General features: G+C 50.7%; 2 protein-coding genes across 3 annotated transcripts in view; both read right to left on the bottom strand.

The window, feature by feature from the left end:
* The window catches only part of FOXJ2 (forkhead box J2), a 584,760-nt gene that overhangs the window by 432,554 nt on the left and 125,543 nt on the right, over positions 1-26,663 (bottom strand). The window lies entirely within an intron of this gene.
* The window catches only part of LOC115457682 (alpha-2-macroglobulin-like protein 1), a 60,537-nt gene that overhangs the window by 21,676 nt on the left and 12,198 nt on the right, over positions 1-26,663 (bottom strand). For both annotated transcript variants that reach the window (XM_030187222.1, XM_030187223.1), the window contains exons 12-21: positions 24,768-25,001; positions 23,739-23,808; positions 22,948-23,090; positions 22,613-22,762; positions 18,487-18,780; positions 17,996-18,098; positions 13,036-13,186; positions 3,093-3,318; positions 1,501-1,627; positions 305-426 (exon numbers count right to left, since the gene is read on the bottom strand). In XM_030187222.1, the coding sequence (XP_030043082.1) occupies positions 305-426; positions 1,501-1,627; positions 3,093-3,318; positions 13,036-13,186; positions 17,996-18,098; positions 18,487-18,780; positions 22,613-22,762; positions 22,948-23,090; positions 23,739-23,808; positions 24,768-25,001 (1,620 nt within the window). The remainder of the gene's footprint in view (positions 1-304; positions 427-1,500; positions 1,628-3,092; positions 3,319-13,035; positions 13,187-17,995; positions 18,099-18,486; positions 18,781-22,612; positions 22,763-22,947; positions 23,091-23,738; positions 23,809-24,767; positions 25,002-26,663) is intronic.

Genomic DNA, 26,663 nt, shown 5'->3' with positions numbered 1-26,663 from the left:
TGTACAAGGTCATCATATCCTCTTTTCTGCTGGCTTTTTCCCCTCTTTGGGGCTGTCAGATGAATATCCACTGCACGCAAGGTTGTGGAGGGGTTGAGGGTCACAAGTATGCAATGCAGCCATCTTCAGCATAGGTGCTTATGCTTCTGTGCAAACACATTATCACGGGGGGGGGGGGGGGGGGGGGGGGGGTTGACCAGGTGGTCATGTCATTGGAAAGGGACCCCCTCAGGGACCTGAAAGGGAGACCCTCACTTACTGCCCCATCTTGTTCCTGCTCCAAATAACCAAGCCGCCGACTCACCTTCACCAGCAGGGGTTTGATAATCGTGTCCTTTTGTCCTTCCTCTGGCACCACAGTCTCCTGCCCGTAACACTGCTCAGTTGTGCTCAGTGCTTCAGCACTCACCGTAAAATTAATCTCACCTGATCAAAGAAGAAAAAAAAAGATAAATAGGCAACAAATCAGGCTTTAGAATGCAGGGGAACTGGAAAGAAAGGTGAAAAATATGATCCTGTATCACTAAGGAGGGTGAGGAGGGTCCATATACAGCCTATGAGCTATGATCCCTCAGAAGAGAAAACAAAAACACGCAGGGTGTCTCCGCTCACATCATGGTGTTCTCCCCAATGTTAGGATTCAAACAGCGGTGACATGGTTGCCCTGGGCTTCCATGAAGGCACATGGGTAAGCTGGTTAAGGTCACTATGATTAAAACCCAAAATTCAATGAGCATGGGCAGGACGGATGCTTTGATGGCTTTGTTGGCCGTCAGGATTGTTAGATTGCTTGGTGCCAACATGTGAAGGGGGACCTGGACGTTGGATTTAGGGTTGGTCTTCTAAGAATCCTAGAGGAAGTTACAAAGCCTGAAATGGGCTACCAGTAAATTTTGAGGATGTGCGTGATAGTTATGGAGGGAGATACAAGAGGGAAGAGGGAAGCTGGGGTTGATGTCTATCTGGGAATCACAACTGGGTGGATGGGATGGGTCACTCTGGTCTTTGTGTCATCACTCACTATTTTCAGAGGGAAAAGTGGGCAGGTGCTTTGAAAAGAGGCAAATGTATGTAAGGGAAAAGAAGGTGAGGGGCTTTCAAACCTTCATTTCCACCAGTGAAAAGCTTTTTTAGCCTAGGAAATGATATCGATGCTTCCCTGTTACTAACAGGCAAGTTCAAATGTGAAAGCTTTTTATCTGCCCTCTCTTGGGACGGGTAACAGTATGAGGGCGCTTGGTGGGGACCTGTTTTGTTTTGTGCATAAAGACACAAGGGCCAGTCAATAGATTTTCAGTTTTCAGCATGAAAGTGTGAACTTTACCTTCACACAGCACAGGACTACATACCATGAAAACAGCCCTTTCCAGGGGTGGGTGGGGGGGTTGGAATTTAGGAATAATCTCTGCAGGTAAACAGGGCAGTTCTATGCCTCCTGCTTTTGTGATGCCTCTCCCCTCCCCAATGAAAGCCACAGGGAGGGGTGAGTGGGGTTCTTACCCAGTGTGTTGGGGGTTATCAGCCAGGTGGTAGTGATGGTCTCCTCTGCAGCAATGCATGAGGTATAAGAACAGTCCTCACACCCCTCAACCCTGAAATCCGCAGACTTAGCCAGAGTCACTTTGATCTGCGGGAGGAGAGAATGAGAAATGCATAACACTGTGGCATTCCTCTCCCCCTCAGCACCCCCTCCATACCTTCCTCCTCCTCTCTGCCCATTTCCTCCACCCCTCACTCTCTCACTGCCCTCTCCCATCTCACACCTCCCTCGCTCTTATCTTTCCTTCCACTCACACCTCCTTCAGTCTCAGCTTCCCCTCCACTCCACCCTTTCACATCCCCTTCACGCCTTGCTCTATAACTCCCCGTTTTCCACCTTTCCCCTCTCACACCTCCACACCCCCTCAATCTCCTCTCCCTCTGGTCTTCCTTTATCCCTTCTTACTCCACATATCTATTACATTGTTAGACATAACACACCAATACTGCACTGACTTACGTAAGAGAAAAGTGTCTGCCCCGTGGGGCCGACAGTCTAGTGAAGACCCAAATGGGAAGCGCCATGAATCATATTATCGTTTCATTAAAACTTAATATACTGCTCTTTTTAAAAAAAACAAATCAGAGCGGTTTACTGGACAGGACTAAAATGAATAAAAAGGGGGGAAAGAACTCAATTATACAAGTGACCAAATCAAAAACATACAGCAGTTTTGTACCGTGGTTTCCACCCTCCCTACTCAAAGCTCCCTCCTACCTCAGTCAAAAGAGATATTTAACATGTCAGACGGTGTCGAAAGCAATCTGGTAGGGATAAAAACATCCAGACCTCAAGGACGTAGGCAAAGAATTCCAAAGAAACAGGGAAAGGTATAAGAAAACACTACTTGGATCCGATTCCCACCTATTCCACGAGGGAGAAGGAATGAGTCTGTTGGGATCATTCAATGAGCGGAGGCAGTGAGTAGCTGTCTAGGGGACGGTAAGGAAGGTCATAAATGGCTTAAAGTATTACAGTAAACCTGGTTCAAATGTCCTTCTCCCTACTTTAGTAAGGAGCATTCCTACAAAGATGCTTCCTCTCTGTCAGCCCCAGCAGGTGCTGTACATGGAAAGCTTGGGAGACACTCATATGTCCTGTGTTCATGCATGAAGTGGTCACATTCTCCTCCTCATCATCATGCACTAGCTCAGGAGGCTGGGATGGGTGGACCACAGGTGAGTGAACCTGGCTCTAGTACAGGCGGCACCCTGGTTGGGAATGCTACTAGGTCTGCCCTCATCCCTCCTCTCGCTGGTCCCACCGCTGTAACCCCAATCACCACTTTTTTGGTGTATGAGGCAGCAGTGGTGGGTGGAAAGGTGAGAAACAGCAAAACGTAATGCTGTGGGCTATTTTGAGGAGAGCACATACCTCAGACCTTGGGAGGCAGCAGATTGGTGTGTGTTGGAGACGAGGGAAGGGAGCAAATACCTTCCTGGAAATTGGGTGGTACCACTTTTTCCATAGTTTCATTGGCTGCCCTACTATGAATTCTCACTGTTCACATCCCGTCCCTCAGAGACCCCCCAAGATTTGTATCATTCCTTACCTTCATGTAGCTCAGCTGGTAATTGAAGACAGTGATTTTTATAGGGCAGCTTTCCCCTCTGACCAAGGAATATGGTATTGTCGATTCCACAAAGAAGGGTTTATAGGCTGTGAGCGTCACGGGTGACGACAGCCCAAAGCCGATATCCGAAGTGCAGAACATGGACGTCTCCCAATTTGTGATGGTGTCAGGGACTGTGACTGGAACCAATTCATTACCAGAGGAACTAGGCAGTAAAAACACCAAGGAAAAAGCTAAGAAGTCCCTGTCCTCCTGTGTATCTAATGTAGGTTTCTTGGGGTTCCTGCAGGATCTTTCAGTGCAGAGGACACTGTCCTCCTCTGTATCTAATGTAGGTTTCTGGGGGCTCCTGCAGGATCTCTCAGTGCAGGGGACACTGTCCACCTCTATATCTAATGCAGGTTTCGGGGGGGGGGGGGTTCCTGCAGGATCTCTCAGTGCAGGGGACACTGTCCACCTCTATATCTAATGCAGGTTTCGGGGGGGGGGGGGGGGGGTTCCTGCAGGATCTCCCAGTGCAGAGGACACTGTCCTCCTCTGTATCTAATGCAGGTTTCTGGGTGTTCCTGAAGGATCTCTCAGTGCAGAGGACACTGTCCACCTCTGTATCTAATGCAGGTTTCGGGGGGGGGGGGGGGGTTCCTGCAGGATCTCTCAGTGCAGGGGACACTGTCCTCCTCTGTATCTAATGTAGGTTTCTGGGGGCTCCTGCAGGATCTCTCAGTGCAGGGGACACTGTCCACCTCTATATCTAATGCAGGTTTCGGGGGGGGGGGGGGGGGGTTCCTGCAGGATCTCTCAGTGCAGGGGACACTGTCCACCTCTATATCTAATGCAGGTTTCGGGGGGGGGGTTCCTGCAGGATCTCCCAGTGCAGAGGACACTGTCCTCCTCTGTATCTAATGCAGGTTTCTGGGGGGTCCTGCAGGATCTCTCAGTGCAGGGGAAACTGTCCTTCTCTGTATCTAATGCAGGTTTCGGGGAGGAGGGGGGGGGTTCCTGCAGGATCTTTCAGTGCAGGGGACACTGTCCTCCTCTGTATCTAATGTAGGTTTCTGGGGGCTCCTGCAGGATCTCTCAGTGCAGGGGACACTGTCCTTCTCTGTATCTAATGCAGGTTTCTGTGGGTTCCTGTAGGATCAGTGCAGGGGACACTGTCCACCTCTGTAACTAATGCAGGTTTCGGGGAGGGGGGGGGGTTCCTGCAGGATCTCTCAGTGCAGGGGACACTGACCTTCTCTGTATCTAATGCAGGTTTCTGGGGGTTCCTGCAGGATCTCTCAGTGGAGGAGACACTGTCTTCCTCTGTATCTAATGCAGGTTTCTGGGTGTTCCTGCAGGATCTCTCAGTGCAGGGGACACTGACCTTCTCTGTATCTAATGCAGGTTTCTGGGGGTTCCTGCAGGATCTCTCAGTGCAGGGGACACTGTCCACTTCTGTATCTAATGTAGGTTTCTGGGGGTTCCTGAAGGATCTCTCAGTGCAGGGGACACTGTCCTCCTCTGTATCTAATGCAGGTTTCTGGGGGTTTCTGAAGGATCTCTCAGTGCAGGGGACACTGTCCTCCTCTGTATCTAATGCAGGTTTCTGGGGGTTCCTGCAGGATCTCTCAGTGCAGGGGACACTGACCTTCTCTGTATCTAATGCAGGTTTCTGGGTGTTCCTGCAGGATCTCTCAGTGCAGGGGACACTGACCTTCTCTGTATCTAATGCAGGTTTCTGGGTGTTCCTGCAGGATCTCTCAGTGCAGGGGACACTGACCTTCTCTGTATCTAATGCAGGTTTCTGGGGGTTCCTGCAGGATCTCTCAGTGCAGGGGACACTGTCCACTTCTGTATCTAATGTAGGTTTCTGGGGGTTCCTGAAGGATCTCTCAGTGCAGGGGACACTGTCCTCCTCTGTATCTAATGCAGGTTTCTGGGGGTTCCTGCAGGATCTCTCAGTGCAGGGGACACTGTCCTCCTCTGTATCTAATGCAGGTTTCTGGGGGGTCCTGCAGGATCTCTCAGTGCAGGGGACACTGTCCTTCTCTGTATCTAATGTAGGTTTCTGGGGGCTCCTGCAGGATTTCTCAGTGCAGGGGACACTGTCCACCTCTGTATCTAATGCAGGTATCTGGGGGTTCCTGTAGGATCAGTGCAGGGGACACTGTCCTCCTTTGTATCTAATGCAGGTTTCTGTGGGTTCCTGTAGGATCAGTGCAGGGGACACTGTCCACCTCTGTAACTAATGCAGGTTTCGGGGAGGGGGGGGGGGGGTTCCTGCAGGATCTCTCAGTGCAGGGGACACTGACCTTCTCTGTATCTAATGCAGGTTTCTGGGGGTTCCTGCAGGATCTCTCAGTGGAGGAGACACTGTCTTCCTCTGTATCTAATGCAGGTTTCTGGGTGTTCCTGCAGGATCTCTCAGTGCAGGGGACACTGACCTTCTCTGTATCTAATGCAGGTTTCTGGGGGTTCCTGCAGGATCTCTCAGTGCAGGGGACACTGTCCACTTCTGTATCTAATGTAGGTTTCTGGGGGTTCCTGAAGGATCTCTCAGTGCAGGGGACACTGTCCTCCTCTGTATCTAATGCAGGTTTCTGGGGGTTCCTGCAGGATCTCTCAGTGCAGGGGACACTGTCCTCCTCTGTATCTAATGCAGGTTTCTGGGGGGTCCTGCAGGATCTCTCAGTGCAGGGGACACTGTCCTCCTCTGTATCTAATGTAGGTTTCTGGGGGCTCCTGCAGGATCTCTCAGTGCAGGGGACACTGTCCTTCTCTGTATCTAATGCAGGTTTCTGTGGGTTCCTGTAGGATCAGTGCAGGGGACACTGTCCACCTCTGTAACTAATGCAGGTTTCGGGGAGGGGGGGGGGGGGGTTCCTGCAGGATCTCTCAGTGCAGGGGACACTGACCTTCTCTGTATCTAATGCAGGTTTCTGGGGGTTCCTGCAGGATCTCTCAGTGGAGGAGACACTGTCTTCCTCTGTATCTAATGCAGGTTTCTGGGTGTTCCTGCAGGATCTCTCAGTGCAGGGGACACTGACCTTCTCTGTATCTAATGCAGGTTTCTGGGGGTTCCTGCAGGATCTCTCAGTGCAGGGGACACTGTCCACTTCTGTATCTAATGTAGGTTTCTGGGGGTTCCTGAAGGATCTCTCAGTGCAGGGGACACTGTCCTCCTCTGTATCTAATGCAGGTTTCTGGGGGTTTCTGCAGGATCTCTCAGTGCAGGGGACACTGTCCTCCTCTGTATCTAATGCAGGTTTCTGGGGGTTCCTGCAGGATCTCTCAGTGCAGGGGACACTGACCTTCTCTGTATCTAATGCAGGTTTCTGGGTGTTCCTGCAGGATCTCTCAGTGCAGGGGACACTGACCTTCTCTGTATCTAATGCAGGTTTCTGGGTGTTCCTGCAGGATCTCTCAGTGCAGGGGACACTGACCTTCTCTGTATCTAATGCAGGTTTCTGGGGGTTCCTGCAGGATCTCTCAGTGCAGGGGACACTGTCCACTTCTGTATCTAATGTAGGTTTCTGGGGGTTCCTGAAGGATCTCTCAGTGCAGGGGACACTGTCCTCCTCTGTATCTAATGCAGGTTTCTGGGGGTTCCTGCAGGATCTCTCAGTGCAGGGGACACTGTCCTCCTTTGTATCTAATGCAGGTTTCTGGGGGGTCCTGCAGGATCTCTCAGTGCAGGGGACACTGTCCTTCTCTGTATCTAATGTAGGTTTCTGGGGGCTCCTGCAGGATTTCTCAGTGCAGGGGACACTGTCCACCTCTGTATCTAATGCAGGTATCTGGGGGTTCCTGTAGGATCAGTGCAGGGGACACTGTCCTCCTTTGTATCTAATGCAGGTTTCTGTGGGTTCCTGTAGGATCAGTGCAGGGGACACTGTCCACCTCTGTAACTAATGCAGGTTTCGGGGAGGGGGGGGGGGGGGGTTTCTGCAGGATCTCTCAGTGCAGGGGACACTGACCTTCTCTGTATCTAATGCAGGTTTCTGGGGGTTCCTGCAGGATCTCTCAGTGGAGGAGACACTGTCTTCCTCTGTATCTAATGCAGGTTTCTGGGTGTTCCTGCAGGATCTCTCAGTGCAGGGGACACTGACCTTCTCTGTATCTAATGCAGGTTTCTGGGGGTTCCTGCAGGATCTCTCAGTGCAGGGGACACTGTCCACTTCTGTATCTAATGTAGGTTTCTGGGGGTTCCTGAAGGATCTCTCAGTGCAGGGGACACTGTCCTCCTCTGTATCTAATGCAGGTTTCTGGGGGTTTCTGAAGGATCTCTCAGTGCAGGGGACACTGTCCTCCTCTGTATCTAATGCAGGTTTCTGGGGGTTCCTGCAGGATCTCTCAGTGCAGGGGACACTGTCCTCCTCTGTATCTAATGCAGGTTTCTGGGGGTTCCTGCAGGATCTCTCAGTGCAGGGGACACTGTCCTCCTTTGTATCTAATGCAGGTTTCTGGGGGGTCCTGCAGGATCTCTCAGTGCAGGGGACACTGTCCTTCTCTGTATCTAATGTAGGTTTCTGGGGGCTCCTGCAGGATTTCTCAGTGCAGGGGACACTGTCCACCTCTGTATCTAATGCAGGTATCTGGGGGTTCCTGTAGGATCAGTGCAGGGGACACTGTCCTCCTTTGTATCTAATGCAGGTTTCTGGGTGTTCCTGAAGGATCTCTCAGTGCAGGGGACACTGTCCTCCTCTGTATCTAATGTAGGTTTCTGGGTGTTCCTAAAGGATCTCCTAGTGCAGGTGACACTGTCTTCCTCTGTATCTAATGTAGGTTTCTGGGGGTTCCTTCAGGATCTCTCAGTGCAGGGGACACTGTCCTCCTCTGTATCTAATGCAGGTTTCTGGGTGTTCCTGAAGGATCTCCTAGTGCAGGGGACACTGTCCTCCTCTGTATCTAATGCAGGTTTCTGGGGGCTCCTGCAGGATTTCTCAGTGCAGGGGACACTGTCCACCTCTGTATCTAATGCAGGTATCTGGGGGTTCCTGTAGGATCAGTGCAGGGGACACTGTCCTCCTTTGTATCTAATGCAGGTTTCTGTGGGTTCCTGTAGGATCAGTGCAGGGGACACTGTCCACCTCTGTAACTAATGCAGGTTTCGGGGAGGGGGGGGGGGTTCCTGCAGGATCTCTCAGTGCAGGGGACACTGACCTTCTCTGTATCTAATGCAGGTTTCTGGGGGTTCCTGCAGGATCTCTCAGTGGAGGAGACACTGTCTTCCTCTGTATCTAATGCAGGTTTCTGGGTGTTCCTGCAGGATCTCTCAGTGCAGGGGACACTGACCTTCTCTGTATCTAATGCAGGTTTCTGGGGGTTCCTGCAGGATCTCTCAGTGCAGGGGACACTGTCCACTTCTGTATCTAATGTAGGTTTCTGGGGGTTCCTGAAGGATCTCTCAGTGCAGGGGACACTGTCCTCCTCTGTATCTAATGCAGGTTTCTGGGGGTTCCTGCAGGATCTCTCAGTGCAGGGGACACTGTCCTCCTTTGTATCTAATGCAGGTTTCTGGGGGGTCCTGCAGGATCTCTCAGTGCAGGGGACACTGTCCTTCTCTGTATCTAATGTAGGTTTCTGGGGGCTCCTGCAGGATTTCTCAGTGCAGGGGACACTGTCCACCTCTGTATCTAATGCAGGTATCTGGGGGTTCCTGTAGGATCAGTGCAGGGGACACTGTCCTCCTTTGTATCTAATGCAGGTTTCTGTGGGTTCCTGTAGGATCAGTGCAGGGGACACTGTCCACCTCTGTAACTAATGCAGGTTTCGGGGAGGGGGGGGGGGGTTCCTGCAGGATCTCTCAGTGCAGGGGACACTGACCTTCTCTGTATCTAATGCAGGTTTCTGGGGGTTCCTGCAGGATCTCTCAGTGGAGGAGACACTGTCTTCCTCTGTATCTAATGCAGGTTTCTGGGTGTTCCTGCAGGATCTCTCAGTGCAGGGGACACTGTCCTTCTCTGTATCTAATGCAGGTTTCTGGGGGTTCCTGCAGGATCTCTCAGTGCAGGGGACACTGTCCACTTCTGTATCTAATGTAGGTTTCTGGGGGTTCCTGAAGGATCTCTCAGTGCAGGGGACACTGTCCTCCTCTGTATCTAATGCAGGTTTCTGGGGGTTCCTGCAGGATCTCTCAGTGCAGGGGACACTGTCCTCCTTTGTATCTAATGCAGGTTTCTGGGGGGTCCTGCAGGATCTCTCAGTGCAGGGGACACTGTCCTCCTCTGTATCTAATGTAGGTTTCTGGGGGCTCCTGCAGGATCTCTCAGTGCAGGGGACACTGTCCTTCTCTGTATCTAATGCAGGTTTCTGTGGGTTCCTGTAGGATCAGTGCAGGGGACACTGTCCACCTCTGTAACTAATGCAGGTTTCGGGGAGGGGGGGGGGGGTTCCTGCAGGATCTCTCAGTGCAGGGGACACTGACCTTCTCTGTATCTAATGCAGGTTTCTGGGGGTTCCTGCAGGATCTCTCAGTGGAGGAGACACTGTCTTCCTCTGTATCTAATGCAGGTTTCTGGGTGTTCCTGCAGGATCTCTCAGTGCAGGGGACACTGACCTTCTCTGTATCTAATGCAGGTTTCTGGGGGTTCCTGCAGGATCTCTCAGTGCAGGGGACACTGTCCACTTCTGTATCTAATGTAGGTTTCTGGGGGTTCCTGAAGGATCTCTCAGTGCAGGGGACACTGTCCTCCTCTGTATCTAATGCAGGTTTCTGGGGGTTTCTGAAGGATCTCTCAGTGCAGGGGACACTGTCCTCCTCTGTATCTAATGCAGGTTTCTGGGGGTTCCTGCAGGATCTCTCAGTGCAGGGGACACTGACCTTCTCTGTATCTAATGCAGGTTTCTGGGTGTTCCTGCAGGATCTCTCAGTGCAGGGGACACTGACCTTCTCTGTATCTAATGCAGGTTTCTGGGTGTTCCTGCAGGATCTCTCAGTGCAGGGGACACTGACCTTCTCTGTATCTAATGCAGGTTTCTGGGGGTTCCTGCAGGATCTCTCAGTGCAGGGGACACTGTCCACTTCTGTATCTAATGTAGGTTTCTGGGGGTTCCTGAAGGATCTCTCAGTGCAGGGGACACTGTCCTCCTCTGTATCTAATGCAGGTTTCTGGGGGTTCCTGCAGGATCTCTCAGTGCAGGGGACACTGTCCTCCTCTGTATCTAATGCAGGTTTCTGGGGGTTCCTGCAGGATCTCTCAGTGCAGGGGACACTGTCCTTCTCTGTATCTAATGTAGGTTTCTGGGGGCTCCTGCAGGATTTCTCAGTGCAGGGGACACTGTCCACCTCTGTATCTAATGCAGGTATCTGGGGGTTCCTGTAGGATCAGTGCAGGGGACACTGTCCTCCTTTGTATCTAATGCAGGTTTCTGTGGGTTCCTGTAGGATCAGTGCAGGGGACACTGTCCACCTCTGTAACTAATGCAGGTTTCGGGGAGGGGGGGGGGGGTTCCTGCAGGATCTCTCAGTGCAGGGGACACTGACCTTCTCTGTATCTAATGCAGGTTTCTGGGGGTTCCTGCAGGATCTCTCAGTGGAGGAGACACTGTCTTCCTCTGTATCTAATGCAGGTTTCTGGGTGTTCCTGCAGGATCTCTCAGTGCAGGGGACACTGACCTTCTCTGTATCTAATGCAGGTTTCTGGGGGTTCCTGCAGGATCTCTCAGTGCAGGGGACACTGTCCACTTCTGTATCTAATGTAGGTTTCTGGGGGTTCCTGAAGGATCTCTCAGTGCAGGGGACACTGTCCTCCTCTGTATCTAATGCAGGTTTCTGGGGGTTTCTGAAGGATCTCTCAGTGCAGGGGACACTGTCCTCCTCTGTATCTAATGCAGGTTTCTGGGGGTTCCTGCAGGATCTCTCAGTGCAGGGGACACTGTCCTCCTCTGTATCTAATGCAGGTTTCTGGGGGTTCCTGCAGGATCTCTCAGTGCAGGGGACACTGTCCTCCTTTGTATCTAATGCAGGTTTCTGGGGGGTCCTGCAGGATCTCTCAGTGCAGGGGACACTGTCCTTCTCTGTATCTAATGTAGGTTTCTGGGGGCTCCTGCAGGATTTCTCAGTGCAGGGGACACTGTCCACCTCTGTATCTAATGCAGGTATCTGGGGGTTCCTGTAGGATCAGTGCAGGGGACACTGTCCTCCTTTGTATCTAATGCAGGTTTCTGGGTGTTCCTGAAGGATCTCTCAGTGCAGGGGACACTGTCCTCCTCTGTATCTAATGTAGGTTTCTGGGTGTTCCTAAAGGATCTCCTAGTGCAGGTGACACTGTCTTCCTCTGTATCTAATGTAGGTTTCTGGGGGTTCCTTCAGGATCTCTCAGTGCAGGGGACACTGTCCTCCTCTGTATCTAATGCAGGTTTCTGGGTGTTCCTGAAGGATCTCCTAGTGCAGGGGACACTGTCCTCCTCTGTATCTAATGCAGGTTTCTGGGTGTTCCTGAAGGATCTCCTAGTGCAGGGGACACTGTCCTCCTCTGTATCTAATGCAGGTTTCTGGGTGTTCCTGAAGGATCTCTCAGTGCAGGGGACACTGTCCACCTCTGTGTCTAATGCAGGTTTCTGGGGGTTCCTGCAGGATCTCCTAGTGCAGGGGACACTGTCCACTTCTGTATCTAATGTAGGTTTCTGGGTGTTCCTGAAGGATCTCCTAGTGCAGGGGACACTGTCCTCCTCTGTATCTAATGCAGGTTTCTGGGGGTTCCTGCAGGATCTCTCAGTGCAGGGGACACTGTCTCCTCCACTGAGAGATCCTGCAGGAACCCCCAGAAACCTACATTAGATACAGAAGTAGACAATGTCCTCCTCTGTATCTAATGCAGGTTTCTGGGTGTTCCTGCAGGATCTCTCAGTGCAGGGGACACTGACCTTCTCTGTATCTAATGCAGGTTTCTGGGGGTTCCTGCAGGATCTCTCAGTGCAGGGGACACTGTCCACTTCTGTATCTAATGTAGGTTTCTGGGGGTTCCTGAAGGATCTCTCAGTGCAGGGGACACTGTCCTCCTCTGTATCTAATGCAGGTTTCTGTGTGTTCCTGAAGGATCTCTCAGTGCAGGGGACACTGACCTTCTCTGTATCTAATGCAGGTTTCTGGGGGTTCCTGCAGGATCTCTCAGTGCAGGGGACACTGTCCTCCTCTGTATCTAATGCAGGTTTCTGGGTGTTCCTGAAGGATCTCCTAGTGCAGGGGACACTGTCCACCTCTGTATCTAATGTAGGTTTCTGGGGGTTCCTGAAGGATCTCTCAGTGCAGGGGACACTGTCCTCTTTTGTATCTAATGCAGGTTTCTGGGGGTTCCTGCAGGATCTCTCAGTGCAGGGGACACTGACCTTCTCTGTATCTATTGCAGGTTTCTGGGGGTTCCTGCAGGATCTCTCAGTGCAGGGGACACTGTCCACTTCTGTATCTAATGTAGGTTTCTGGGGGTTCCTGCAGGATCTCTCAGTGCAGGGGACACTGTCCTCCTCTGTATCTAATGCAGGTTTCTGGGTGTTCCTGAAGGATCTCTCAGTGCAGGGGACACTGTCCTCCTCTGTATCTAATGCAGGTTTCTGGGGGCTCCTGCAGGATCCGTGCAGGGGACACTTTCCATCTCTGTATCTAATGCAGGTTTCTGGGGGCTCTTGCAGGATCGCTCAGTGCAGGGGACAGTGTTCTTCTCTGTATCTAATGCAGCTTTCTGGGGGTTCCTGCAGGATCTCCCAGTGCAGGGGACACCTCTGTATCTATTGCAGGTTTCTGGGGGTTCCTGCAGGATCTCTCAGTGCAGGGGACACTGTCCACTTCTGTATCTAATGTAGGTTTCTGGGGGTTCCTGCAGGATCTCTCAGTGCAGGGGACACTGTCCTCCTCTGTATCTAATGTAGCCTTCCTGGTACTCTGCAGAGCCTTACATCCACATTTGAAACTGTAAACATGAAACAGCAAAAATGATTTTACCCCACAGGAAATAAGTCAAAGATGAATGTTTCAGGGAAGTTGCTCCGGGTCTGCTCTTTCGGTTGCGATGTCGATTTGGCATAACCTCCATCCGCAGCTTGAGTCTCATCTACCATTGCTGTTGCAGCTGCTGTTGACATTGGAGCTTCCCCTGGAAAACAGTTGACAAAAATTATTTAAGAACATATGAATAGTCGTACTGGGTCAGGCCAATGGTCCATCCAGCCCAGTATCGTGTTGCCAACAGTGGCCAGTCCAGGTCACCAGTACCTGGAGGAATCTCAAATAGTGACCACAGAAAATGTCCCAGGATGTCAACTGAAAGGACCTTATTCACGAACATATAGTAGCCAATGGAGATACAGTTTCAACTTGTGAAAAGATTTGCTTTATAGATGGACCCTACATGGACCGTGTTTTGGCAAAACAAGCCTTCCTCAGGAGTTCTCAATAATTAACTGTAAGTAACTAAAATAAGACATCATGTGAATGATCATAAGAGGATGGAATGATTAATATATACGCTGATAGCAGAGCTGAAAGAACCGGTTTATAAAATACTAGTAAATCAGGCCTGTTTCTGACACAAATGAAACAGGCGCTAGCAAGGTTTTTGTCGGAGTGTGTGTTTGAGAGAGTGTGTGTGAGAGTGACTCTGTGTGTGTGTGTGTGAGAGAGAGAGAGTGAATGTGCGAGTGTGTGTGTGTGACAGAGAGAGAGTGAGACTGCTGGGTGCGAGTGTGTCTGCTCTGTCCCCTGCCCCCCTCCAGCCACCCAGTGATTCTCCTCTGTCCCCTGCCCCCCCTCCAGCCACCCAGTGATTCTCCTCTCTCCCCTGCCCCCTCCAGCCACCCAGTGATTCTCCTCTGTCCCCTGCCCCCCTCCAGCCACCCAGTGATTCTCCTTTTTCCTTGGCCCACCCCTTATCCACCCAGTGATTCTCCTCTCTCCCCTGCCCCCTCCCGCCACCCAGCGAGTCTCCTCTGTCCCCTGCTCCCCCTCCAGCCACCCAGTGATTCCCCTCTGTCCCCTGCCCCCCTCCAGCCACCCAGTGATTCTCCTGTTTCCCCTGCCTCCCCCTCCAGCCACCCAGCGATTATCCTTTTTCCTTGGCCCACCCCTTATCCACCCAGCGATGCGCTTCTCTCCCCTGCCCCCCTCCCGCCACCCAGCGAGTCTCCTCTGTCCCCTGCTCCCCCTCCAGCCACCCAGTGATTCCCCTCTGTCCCCTGCCCCCCTCCAGCCACCCAGTGATTCTCCTCTGTCCCCTGCCCCCCCTCCAGCCACCCAGTGATTCTCCTCTCTCCCCTGCCCCCTCCAGCCACTCAGCGATTGTCCTCTCTCCCCTCCAGCCACCCAGCAATTGTCCTTTGTCCTCTGCCCCCCCCCCCCTCCAGCCACCCAGTGGTTCTCCTTTTTCCCTTGCCCCCCTTCCAGCCACCCACCGATGCTCTTCTCTCCCTTGCCCCCCCTTCCAGCCACCCAGCGAATCTCCTGTCTCCCCTGCCCCCCCTTCCAGCCACCCAGTGATTCTCCTCTCTGCTCTGCCCCCCTCTAGCCACCCAGCGATGCTCCTCTCTCCCCTGACTCCCCTCCAGCCACCCAGCAATTCTCCTTTCTCCCCTGCCCCTAACGATACCGGCCAAGTCTCTGGCCCTCCGCCAACTGGCCAACCTCCGCTGCTGTGCACAGCCCAGCGTGCAGGCCCACTGAACGTTTGATCTATTCGCCGCTGTGCATCTTCCCTCCCACCTCTGATTGGTCAGCTTTTGCGTCTGGCATACCCGGAAGTATGTGACGTCAATTCATGAGATGGATGTATCCTTTCTGCGAGCACAAATGCTTCAGGCTTTACTGCCACGGAGTCAGCTTCAGAACGTTGGAGGTGCATTTTATTATATAGGATATGTGGATATTTACCATGGAGCAATGAGCTACGTGGCATTACAGGTTACATATAAATTGCTGTTATTAGTATTTCAAATTCATATTTCTGATGAAACCTTCTATCTGGCACAATATTTAGTCCCAAGTACCCCATGTAGAGGTCTCTGATCTGTACAACTTCTTCAACTCAATGTAGCGTCTTATAGAGAGATCCACCATGAATACATTAGGCAAGTGAGTTTTTCAGTGCAGGCCCTCGCGGGGCCGAGAGAGATGGTGACAGACTGATGAATCTGATGAACCTTACGAACCCTTCTCTTCAGTGAAGCCACGGAGTCAGCTTCAGAACGTTGCAGGTGCGTTTTATTATAGTAGAGATGTTTTCTGGCAATTCTTCTGATACAGAACATTATTGTAGAAGTGATTATTTTGTATGTGTGATTTGAATTCTACAGATTCTTTACATTTGTGGTAATTGAAATCACCATTATTATAGCGTTCCCCAATTTCCCAGCTTTCCTAATTTCCGTAAACATTTCTCCATCTGTCTGTTCATTCTGTCCCTCCCTTCACACACGGAATTTCTATCCATAAGGATTTCACGCTGTTATCTGGGTCATGTTTATTTTGTTTGACGCAATTCCATCTTTAACATATAGCGCAACCTCCCCCTCCCCTCCAAATTGCTCCACTCTATCATTACAAGTTTGTTTACCCCCCCTTTTTAGTTTAGAAGCGGCTCTATCGCTTTTTTAAATATTAGCGCCAGCAGCCTGAGCTCCATCCCGGTTAAAGTGGAGTCCATCTTTTTGGAACAGTCTCCCCCTTTCCCAGAATGTCGCCCAGTTCCTATCGAATCTAAATCCCTCATCTTTTCACCATCGTCTCAACTATGCACCGAGACTTCGGAGCTCTGCTTGCCTCTTGATAGGATTATGCAATAATCCCGTCAGAGAAATATAGGGAAAAAAGTTACATCTGAGTCAATGTAAAACATACACACAACAAAGCAAAAATAGGAACTCGGAGTGTGTCAAGTGCTCCATTTAGGTATCAGGGGATATAAGACCTCCCCCATTTCTATAGGGTGACCATTGCAGATTTTTTTTCACTGTGCAAATGCAAACTGATATTAATGTTTTACTGAAACTTAGCAAAGTCAAACTGGCCACAGCTTCATTTAGTAAATTTATTAATATATAATACAGCACTTCCCAACTGTAAATTAGAGTAAATAATTCTCATATATAATGAATAGATGACTAGGCAGAGCTAGGAGCCCTTGATGTACCAAAGTAAAGAAAAAACCCTAATCATCCCCCCCCCCCCCCCCCAGTGGATATTAGAGCCCAGATCTAAAGGTCCTGTTTTAGAACTAAACGTTTAGCTCAGGTACTCCTGGTGCTGTGACAAAGACTCTACAAACAGCAGAAATAAACAAAACCAAATTATTAACACTGGAAAAACAGAAAAGGGAGGGAAATGGGACTTGATACACTGCCTTTCTGTGATTTTTGCAACTACATTCAAAGCGGTTTACATAGTATATACAGGTCCTTATTTTGTACCTGGGGCAATGGAGGGTTAAGTGACTTGTCCAAAGTCATAAGGAGCTGTAGTGGGAATCAAGCCCAGTTCCCCAGGATTAAAGTCCACTTTACTAACCACTAGGCTACTCCTCTACTAGCAACATTCCATGTAGAATCTCAAATAGTAGCAACAGAATCTCAAATAGTAGCAACATTTCATGTAGAATCTCAGTAGCAACAGAATCTCAAATAGTAGCAACATTCCATGTAGAATCTCAAATAGGAGCAACAGAATCTCATATAGTAGCAACATTCCACTAGGCTACTCCTCCACTCCTTACTCTTTGGGATTCTGGAATCTTGCTACTCTTTGGGTTCTACATGGAATGTTGCTACTCTTTGACATTGTGCCTGGAATCTTGTTAATGGGACTTGATACACTGCCTTTCTCTGCTTTTGCAATTACATTCAAAGCGGTTTACATAGTATATACAGGTCCTTATTTTGTACCTGGGGCAATGGAGGGTTAAGTGACTTGCCCAGACTCACAAGGAGCTGTAGTGGAAATCAAGCCCAGTTCCCCAGGATTAAAGTCCACTGGACTAACCACTAGGCGACTCCTCTACTAGCCACATTCCATCTAGAATCTCAAATAGTAGCAACAGAATCTCAAATAGCAGCAACAGAATCTCATATAGTAGCAACATTCCACTAGGTTACTCCTCCACTCCTTACTCTTTGGGATTCCGGAATCTTGCTATTCTTTGGGGTTCTACATGGAATGTTGCTACTCTTTGACATTGTGCATGGAATCTTGTTAAAGGGACTTGATATACCACCTTTCTGTGGTCACAATTGAAGCGGTTTACATAGTATATACAGGTATTTATTTGTACCTGGGGCAATGGAGGGTTAAGTGGCTTACTCAAAGTCACAAGGAGCTGCAGTGGGACTCAAACCCAGTCCACTGCATTAACCACTAGTCTAGGGGAGAGACCGGTGGGTGAGTCACCTCCGAGGAGCAGGAATGATACTGGGCTTTGGAGGTGAATTGTTTAAGTAATATCTTGGTTCTCCTTTCATAGTGAAGGGAAGAACCAACCCAAACGGAATAAATTTCCCACTAAGACATGATTCCAGCAGGATGCCAAGGACTGGGTGAGTTAAAAATTTTTCTAAGTGTTCTTAGCCTTGCTCCCGCTATCACCACCCCCCTCATCACCTGAAACCCCCTCTGACCCAATAGCCAACACCTGCAGTCTCAAACAGCTGGACCTGAAAACTTAGCCTGCCATAACCGACACGCTGTTAGAAATGGGGCTCATCCCCTGTTAACTGAGGTGCCCAGGACGAGCCCCGACACTGATCTCATCTAGCACAACAATCATCTTCCACCAGACGGCCAGACGGCATCTTAAACATGAAAAGCACCAATTGGAAGAGAAGGGAATAATAGGGACCAAGGGTCAGGGGACGGAAGGGTAGGACCAGTGAAGGAGATAAGATACAAGGGTTTTTTTTTTGGGGGGGGGGGGGCTACCTACCAGCAAACATCATATTCTCATAGAAGTAAGGTTGAGGTTTAGGATAAATGCATTCAACCGGTGCCTTCAAATCCCAGTTGCCAAGAATTTTAATGCCCATGTCCTGTGTGACAGAAAAGACAGTCTCCTGTCATGTCTCATTATAATCCATAAAACTCTGCAATCACCCATCAACCTCCCCCCCACCCCCATCCCACCTCTGCCTTCAGACTATTAGCAGAAAGCTTATCATCATTCACGTCTGTCTTCTGGTAAAATCTCAGGTTTTCTTGATTCAGTTTAGAACAAACAAGTGTTAATTCAGGAAAACTATCCAGAAATATTTTACGTTGTTCCAGTGAAAAGGTTTCACGAGTTCATTGATTTTCTGTTGATTTCTGTTCAGTCATATCGAGAAGCAACTACGGTCTAGGAAGTCACATGTGTCACATGAAGCCACTTTGTGTCCTGGGCTTTGCCCACACAGGCTGCCCTGACGCTGGTTCACTCACCTTGAACACGCTGCGAGGATCCCGTTTGTAAACGGTATAGGGAGAAGGACGATACCAGTCCCATCCCCAGCCATAATAATCATTTGAAGTGGTCTCTGTGGCCAGGGATGTTGTGGTGGTAGCGGAGTCTGTGTCCGGGGAACTTGTGGTGTTAGTGGAGTCTGTGTCCGGGGATCTTGTGGTGGTAGTGGAGTCTGAGACCGGGGAACTTGTGGTGGTCCCTAAACAGGGGTTGGGGTCATCGGCATTCCAGGGGTATTGTCCATAGTCATAGGACACGAGCATGTTATAGATCTGAGGAAGTAAAAGATATATACAAAAAAAAAAAATCTCAGCAACCAAACTGGAAAATATCAAACCCCAGCTCCTGTTCTGATGTGATACAGTAAAAATGTTCTAACTTGCTTTACATGTAATATCACCAGTGATTATTGACCCTCTCAGCAGTTCCTGTATCTCTGGTTATTGCTCCTGTTTTCCCCTCCTGCCTCTCTCTCTCCCCCCCTCAGCAGTTCCTGTATCTCTGGTTATTGCTCCTGTTTTTCCCCTCCTGCCCCTCTCTCTCTCCCCTCAGCAGTTCCTGTATCTCTGGTTATTGCCCCTGCTTTTCCCCTCCTGCCCCTCTCTCTCCCCCCTCAGCAGTTCCTGTATCTCTGGTTATTGCTCCTGTTTTCCCCTCCTGCCTCTCTCTCTCTCCCCCTCAGCAGTTCCTGTATCTCTGGTTATTGCTCCTGTTTTTCCCCTCCTGCCCCTCTCTCTCTCCTCTCAGCAGTTCCTGTATCTCTGGTTATTGCCCCTGTTATTCCCCTCCTGCCCCTCTCTCTCTCCCCTCAGCAGTTCCTGTATCTCTGGTTATTGCTCCTGTTTTCCCCTCCTGCCCCTCTCTCTCTCCCCTCAGCAGTTCCTGTATCTCTGGTTATTGCCCCTGCTTTTCCCCTCCTGCCCCTCTCTCTCTCCCCTCAGCAGTTCCTGTATCTCTGGTTATTGCTCCTGTTTTCCCCTCCTGCCCCTCTCTCTCTCCCCTCAGCAGTTCCTGTATCTCTGGTTATTGCTCCTGTTTTTCCCCTCCTGCCCCTCTCTCTCTCCTCTCAGCAGTTCCTGTATCTCTGGTTATTGCCCCTGTTATTCCCCTCCTGCCCCTCTCTCTCTCCCCTCAGCAGTTCCTGTATCTCTGGTTATTGCTCCTGTTTTTCCCCTCCTGCCCCTCTCTCTCTCCCCTCAGCAGTTCCTGTATCTCTGGTTATTGCCCCTGCTTTTCCCCTCCTGCCCCTCTCTCTCCCCCCTCAGCAGTTCCTGTATCTCTGGTTATTGCTCCTGTTTTCCCCTCCTGCCTCTCTCTCTCCCCCCCCTCAGCAGTTCCTGTATCTCTGGTTATTGCTCCTGTTTTTCCCCTCCTGCCCCTCTCTCTCTCCTCTCAGCAGTTCCTGTATCTCTGGTTATTGCCCCTGTTATTCCCCTCCTGCCCCTCTCTCTCTCCCCTCAGCAGTTCCTGTATCTCTGGTTATTGCTCCTGTTTTCCCCTCCTGCCCCTCTCTCTCTCCCCTCAGCAGTTCCTGTATCTCTGGTTATTGCCCCTGCTTTTCCCCTCCTGCCCCTCTCTCTCTCCCCTCAGCAGTTCCTGTATCTCTGGTTATTGCTCCTGTTTTCCCCTCCTGCCCCTCTCTCTCTCCCCTCAGCAGTTCCTGTATCTCTGGTTATTGCTCCTGTTTTTCCCCTCCTGCCCCTCTCTCTCTCCTCTCAGCAGTTCCTGTATCTCTGGTTATTGCCCCTGTTATTCCCCTCCTGCCCCTCTCTCTCTCCCCTCAGCAGTTCCTGTATCTCTGGTTATTGCTCCTGTTTTTCCCCTCCTGCCCCTCTCTCTCTCCCCTCAGCAGTTCCTGTATCTCTGGTTATTGCTCCTGTTTTTCCCCTCCTGCCCCTCTCTCTCCCCTCAGCAGTTCCTGTATCTCTGGTTATTGCTCCTGTTTTCCCCTCCTGCCCCTCTCTCTCTCCCCTCAGCAGGTCCTGTATCTCTGGTTATTGCCCCTGCTTTCTCCCTTCTGCCCCTCTCTCTCTCCCCTCAGCAGTACCTGTATTTCTGGTTATGGGGAGGCCACGGGCCAGGGTGCCCCGCAGCCAGGGATAACCTAGAGCCATGCCCCTAGCCCTGCCCCCATGACGCGCGCAGCTCCCCAACAAATGTGGGAGCTGTGAGGATGCGACTTTGGGAAAGAGTGCCAACGGGTGGCACTTATAAGCCGCATCCATGAGGCCAGCACCCTCTCTCTGCCTAGGCGTGGTGGCGTGAGAGAGCCTCCCAGGGTGCGTCGAGGACCCCGATGCCGTGGTAGGCCCGAGGTAGGGAACTCCTCCATTCTCTCGCAACAACAGCTGCATTCCCTGCACTGCCGTTTGGTCTCCCGGTCCCGGTCGACTGGCTGGCTGCCGCCATTACACATTGCCGGTGAATCGGAGAAATGTCGGCTTCCCATTGCATGTGGTTCAGCATGCCCAGGACTGCTGTCAGCCGCAACTTCTGCCTCACTGACCATGGGTTGGGTTGGGTGTAGGATGCTTCTACTACTACTATTAAACATTTCTATAGCGCTACTAGACTACTTCCTGCGCATACATCTCCCAGTGCTGTCTTCCCACGTGGGAGGGCCTTGGACCACACATCCTGCATGCAGGGCCAGGGTGGGGCTCATCCTAGGCACTGAGTGCGGGATAGGGTTCTTGGGGGGAGTGGTGGCTGACCGTGAATGCATGGTGGGACGGCCCACGGTCCCGCTCGGTGCAGCTCCGCACATGCTGCAGCACGGGTTCCGTGCCCCATACGCTGCAGTTAGGACACAGGCAGAATGCAGGGCACTCGTGTGTCTCCATCACGTCCCCTCCTTCATCTTGGTGATATGGCTCCCTTTCCTCTCTCTCTTCTTTTCCTCTCCCCAGCCCCTGACTCACGGTGTGATCAAAAGCGTTCTCTCTTCCCGCCTGCTGGCCTCATTCTGCATACGCACCAGCCTTACAGTCTGTGTGGAGTGGCCACAGGCAGGGATTTTTCGAGGTGAAGGGCAGTGGTCCTGGCTACTTCCTCTCCTCAGAAAGCACTGGAAGGAGAGAGAACGACCTAGGGCCATCATTATCCACCTCGGGGGCAATGATCTCAGGGATTAGGTCTTGTGTCCAGCTCATGCGCTCTGCCAAGCAGGATCTCGCAGAGATCACATCAGTATTTCAAGGTACGCATCTGATGTGGTCCGACATTTTCCCTTGTCGGTGATGCATGCACCTGAAGATATTGGGGGGGGGGGGGGGGGGGGCGGGGAAGGAAGAAGGTAAACAGACAGCTGGGAGTATGGATTCACAGGATGGGAGGCTCGCACGAGTGGGGAGACTCCGAGAGCGGGGGTCTGTACTGGAAAGATGGCATGCAGCTGTAACAATCTCTTTGACAATGACCTACAAGATGTCTTGGAAAGGCATTTAGGGTAACTGGCAGCTTGAGGTGCAAGAAAGAGGTAAACAGTTCCAAGCACAGCACATTAGGCAGCAGCTGGTAGTGGGGGAGCCTGGGGCAAATGGTGGGGGTACCTGAGCCAGAAAGGAAATCCATGGCTTAAGAGAAGGAGATTGCTTCAGAGGGGTGCCCTGTTCGCACGTCGGTGGACCCCTAGGACAACGGACTGCTCACGCTTGAGTTGGTGCAGGGCGGGGCCATCTTGCTTCATGGCTAGTACTAACCCCCCCCCCTCACCTGGCAAATGTAACCATGGGCCTTTCTGGTTAGCATGGCGGGACTACGTGATGTTCAGATCAGAGGTACCAGATGGCCATCAGGACCATTGTGTGACTAATCTTTTCTCCTGGAAACCCACCCGCTGCCTGTTGAGGCGGTTGGGATGGGTAAGAAGCAGAACCTGCAGGGGCTAAGGATAGGCCAGGGCTGCCCATGTTATTGTCAGTACTTTTTCCCTCCTGCTCCTGTTTTCTCCCTCAGCAGTTCCTGTACCTCTGGTTGTTGCCCCTCCTTTTCCCCTTCTGCCTCTCTCTCTGTCCCCTCAGAAGCTGCTGTATCTCTGGTTCTTGCCCCTGCTTTCCCCCTCCCTCCTCTCAAGAGTCCAGATTCAGCATTTAGGACACTCACATAGTCTGCAGTCAGTTCAGTCTCTGGTCTCAGCAGCAGGATGCTCTTATCCACAGCATGGACAGCACAAAGAGACCCTGGGGTTGCATTCAGCTGCAGATTGACCTCAGAGCCTGGGAGAGACTGCTTCTCTGAGAAAGTTACCTGAACCTGGAAACAGAGAGCAGGTATTATGGGAGCTGGAGGGAGGTACACAGAAGTAAGAGACACGGATAGATGGAGAGAGACCCTGAAACAGTGAGAAAACCCCAGAAGACAGCCAGATGCAGAAAGAGGGGAAAAAAAGAGAGATCATCATTTTATCCCACCTCTTCCCCTCAAGGGTGAGGAGTTACCATGTTTTTAAAGCAGCTGGAGACAGAGGCACGGACTATGTCCACTGCCACTGACCCTCTGTTATCCAAGAAGTAAACCAGTGCTCGGAAGGAGGGCGAGAGATCAGCAACAGAGAAAGACTGCGTGAAGGAACCATGGAGACCTGCATAAGGGAATCAGGCATCAGAAGCACAGACTGCTACACCCTACGTTTACAAAGGCTTACAGTGAGGGCGTTGTTAATGTACTATAGTACATGATTCTTATATTCCACTAAGTTCAAAGTACATTTTAAGAGGATTACAAAGGATTCCTTCATTCAGAAGAATTACAATAAGAACCTCTAGAAACTTGAAACTAAAATGCGTCATTCATCATCACTATCAAATATCTTTAACACTTTTCGAAAAGCATAGTACAGTGGAATTCTCCAGATTTCCAGAGGGACCCTGTTCATGCTATAAAAAGGACACCTCTAATATGGATTTCTTTCGAATACCCTTAAAAGATGGATAATTTAATTTCAAACTATGATCTGACCTAGCCGAGGAAAAAGATGATGGAAAATCCAAATAATCAATCAATTTACAACAATTTATATATCATATAAGCTAGCTAATGTAATTCCTTTAATACGGGGGACATAAAGCTCTGAATTCCCCTCTGACCACACGAGTCACTGATTTCTCACCACTTCTGACATCTGTAATGTCACTAATGAAAACAGAACTGGGTTGGGGGATTTAAAGTGCCTCATCCCATCTGTCCATTTCCTCCACATGCTCACAAAAGCTCAAAACTTTTGACTTACGTTTCCCGTTTTCATTGTAGAGCGGTACAGTTTTCGAAAAGCTGAAGTTCAAGAGACTTTTGGATATTACCTGAGAAAGAGATTGAAGGGGGTGGGAGAAGAGACATTCAGAGGCCAGATACTGCCACTGAGATAGTGAAAGGCAAAACCCAGGAATGAATTCCTGCTCCCTCTGGAACGGATCTACCTCCACACCCCTCCTCAGGAACTGTGTCAGAGAAAGCCCGGGACTGGATTCTCCTCCCTCTAGGCTGGATCTCCCCTCACACCCCTCCTCAGGAACTGTGTCAGAGAAAGCCTGGGACCGGATTCTTCTCCTTCTGGCTGGATCTTCCCACCTGAGGAACTATGTCAGAGAAAGCCTGGGACCGGATTCTTTGCCCTCTAGGCCGGATCTCCCCATACACCCCACCTCAGGAACTGTGTCAGAGAAAGCCTGGGACCGGATTCCCTCTCCCTCTGGGCTGGATCTCCCCTCACACCCCACCTCTGGAACTGTGTCAGAGAAAGCCTGGGACCGGATTCCCTCTCCCTCTGGGCTGGATCTCCCCTCACACCCCACCTCTGGAACTGTGTCAGAGAAAGCCTGGGACCGGATTCCCTCTCCCTTTGGGCTGGATCTCCCCTCACACCCCACCTCAGGAACTGTGTCAGAGAAAGCCTGGGACCGGATTCTTCTCCTTCTGGCTGGATCTTCCCACTCAGGAACTATGTCAGAGAAAGCCTGAAACTGGATTCTTTTCCCTCTAGGCCGGATCTCCCCTCACACCCCACCTCTGGAACTGTGTCAGAGAAAGCCTGGGACCGGATTCTTCTCCTTCTGGCTGGATCTTCCCACTCAGGAACTATGTCAGAGAAAGCCTGGAACTGGATTCTTTTCCCTCTAGGCCGGATCTCCCCTCACACCCCACCTCAGGAACTGTGTCAGAGAAAGCCTGGGACTGGATTCTTTTCCCTCTAGGCCGGATCTCCCCTCACACCCCTGGGACCAGATACTTGTGCAGACCCAGTTCCCCAGCCACTGCTTACCAAGAAGATAAAGTCCACAGATGTGGCCCCTGGGGAGACATCGTTTTCGTTGATGTCGTATTGTACTGTCACCTCCACGTTCTGCCCACAGGCTACTTTCCCGTCCACAGCATGTATCGAGAGGGAGCTGTTACTGGTGGCGTAGAACTTCTGTGTGGAGGCATAGGCTGACCCATAATAGGGGGTGACCGTGTTCCACTGGTAGGAATAGTTCTCTCCGCGCTTGTCTTGGGCCTGAAAAACACACAGACCCCATTTCTTTACTTCTGCCCGTGATGGAGGCCAAGCCAAGCAAAGTGAGGACACGATCCCGGACAGCACCAGAACCTTGCAATCGTTCGCATTCTCAGTAGTTTTAGAAGGGTTCTTTGCTGGGAATCAGGGGGGGGTCGATATTCAAAAACACTTATGCAAGGTGTATCGTCACTGACTCTCTTGAACTGATCAGTTTGGATGTATAAAGTTGTTTTACACCTACATTTAAAAAGCGGGAAGAATTTGGGGCGTTTCAGGCACTGGATTTACAGCTTATCAGGGGCTCAGCCTTTCTTTAAACACTGGCTAAACTAGAGTCTGATAATTCAGTGCCAGACCCTGTCTGGCTGTTTTCAACTTATCGGACTGACCGTTCACTTGTCTCTTAGATTGTAAGCTCCTTGAGCAGGGACCGTCCCTCTATGTTGAATTGTACAGTGCTGCGTAACCCTGGTAGCGCTTTAGAAATGTTAAGTAGTAGTAGCAGTAGTAACTTAGGCGGTCAGTGCTCAATACCAGATCTGCCGGTTAAGTTGGAACCAGCCAAAACTAGAGCAGTCGCCAGAAACGGTCTGGCTACCTCCCACGGTCTGAATATCTGCTCCTCCATATGTCCAGCAGTGACTTCTCCTAAAAGAGCACATCTGCATAATTTGAAACCCTCTGTTTGATACTCAAAAATGGGCCAGAAATTGCTTTTCGGGGCTACCCACTAATTCTCAGCAGCGCTTAACTGGTTTTTCATCACTGAAAATGAGCAATTAGCACCTAAGTGAAAGACGACTATTTTGGAGGCATCCTGGGGGTGCAGTCAGTCGGCACTTCACCGGCCAGGGTAACTGTAGACATCACAGTGCTATCTTTATGTGGCTACCCCTGGCCAGTTAAGTTCTGAATATCGACTTAACCGGTCACCTGTTAGCCGGCGCTGCATAAACTGGGTATTGAATGCTGAAGGTCGGACTCAGCCCGGCATTGAAATGCTACTTAAGCTGTAGAAAGCTCAATGAAGCTCCGATTCTTACCAGCACACACGTGCCTACAGACGCTCCGATATCAGAGCAAGATAAATTCACGTGGCCATGTTCAGGTACGCTATTTATTAGGGTCTTTTTTTTTACAATGCTGCGGGGTACAGCTATTGTAGCCTTGGGTGCATCGATCTGGCACAACCAGCAGCCCAGCGTGGAAGTTGGCAGTAGTGGCTCCCCCAGCATCTGCCATTTCCGGTGCAAGCAGACATATTTTGTTTTACCGCAGTGCCGCATGCTGCCCGCTTACCACCAGGCTAGCGGGGGAGCCTTTACTGCCTGCTTCGGGCTCCCCCAGGAAATGGCTGCATGGCAAATATGTACTTACTGCACAGCTATTTCCTTTAAAAAAAAAAAAAAAAGAAAATCCCGCTGTGGTAAAGGAGGCAAACCCACATGCTGAGGTCACCGCTGGGCCCCTTACATAGGTGTATTTTATCTACTTTCTAATGGCAAAATGTGCATCTAAGTGATAAAATCACCCTTCATAACCTATAATCCTGACTGCACACACGCAAAATCTCAGGGCAAGAAATTCCTGAACCTGAGAAAGAGAATGATATATACGTAAAAACACAGCTTAAAAGAAGACCAACAATGCAGATCCCAC

Source organism: Microcaecilia unicolor, chromosome 14 (genome assembly GCF_901765095.1).
Source record: "Microcaecilia unicolor chromosome 14, aMicUni1.1, whole genome shotgun sequence".
Taxonomy (NCBI): Eukaryota; Metazoa; Chordata; class Amphibia; order Gymnophiona; family Siphonopidae; genus Microcaecilia; species Microcaecilia unicolor.
Note: the sequence above shows the minus strand (reverse complement) of the source record. Positions and strands in the feature narration are given on the sequence as shown.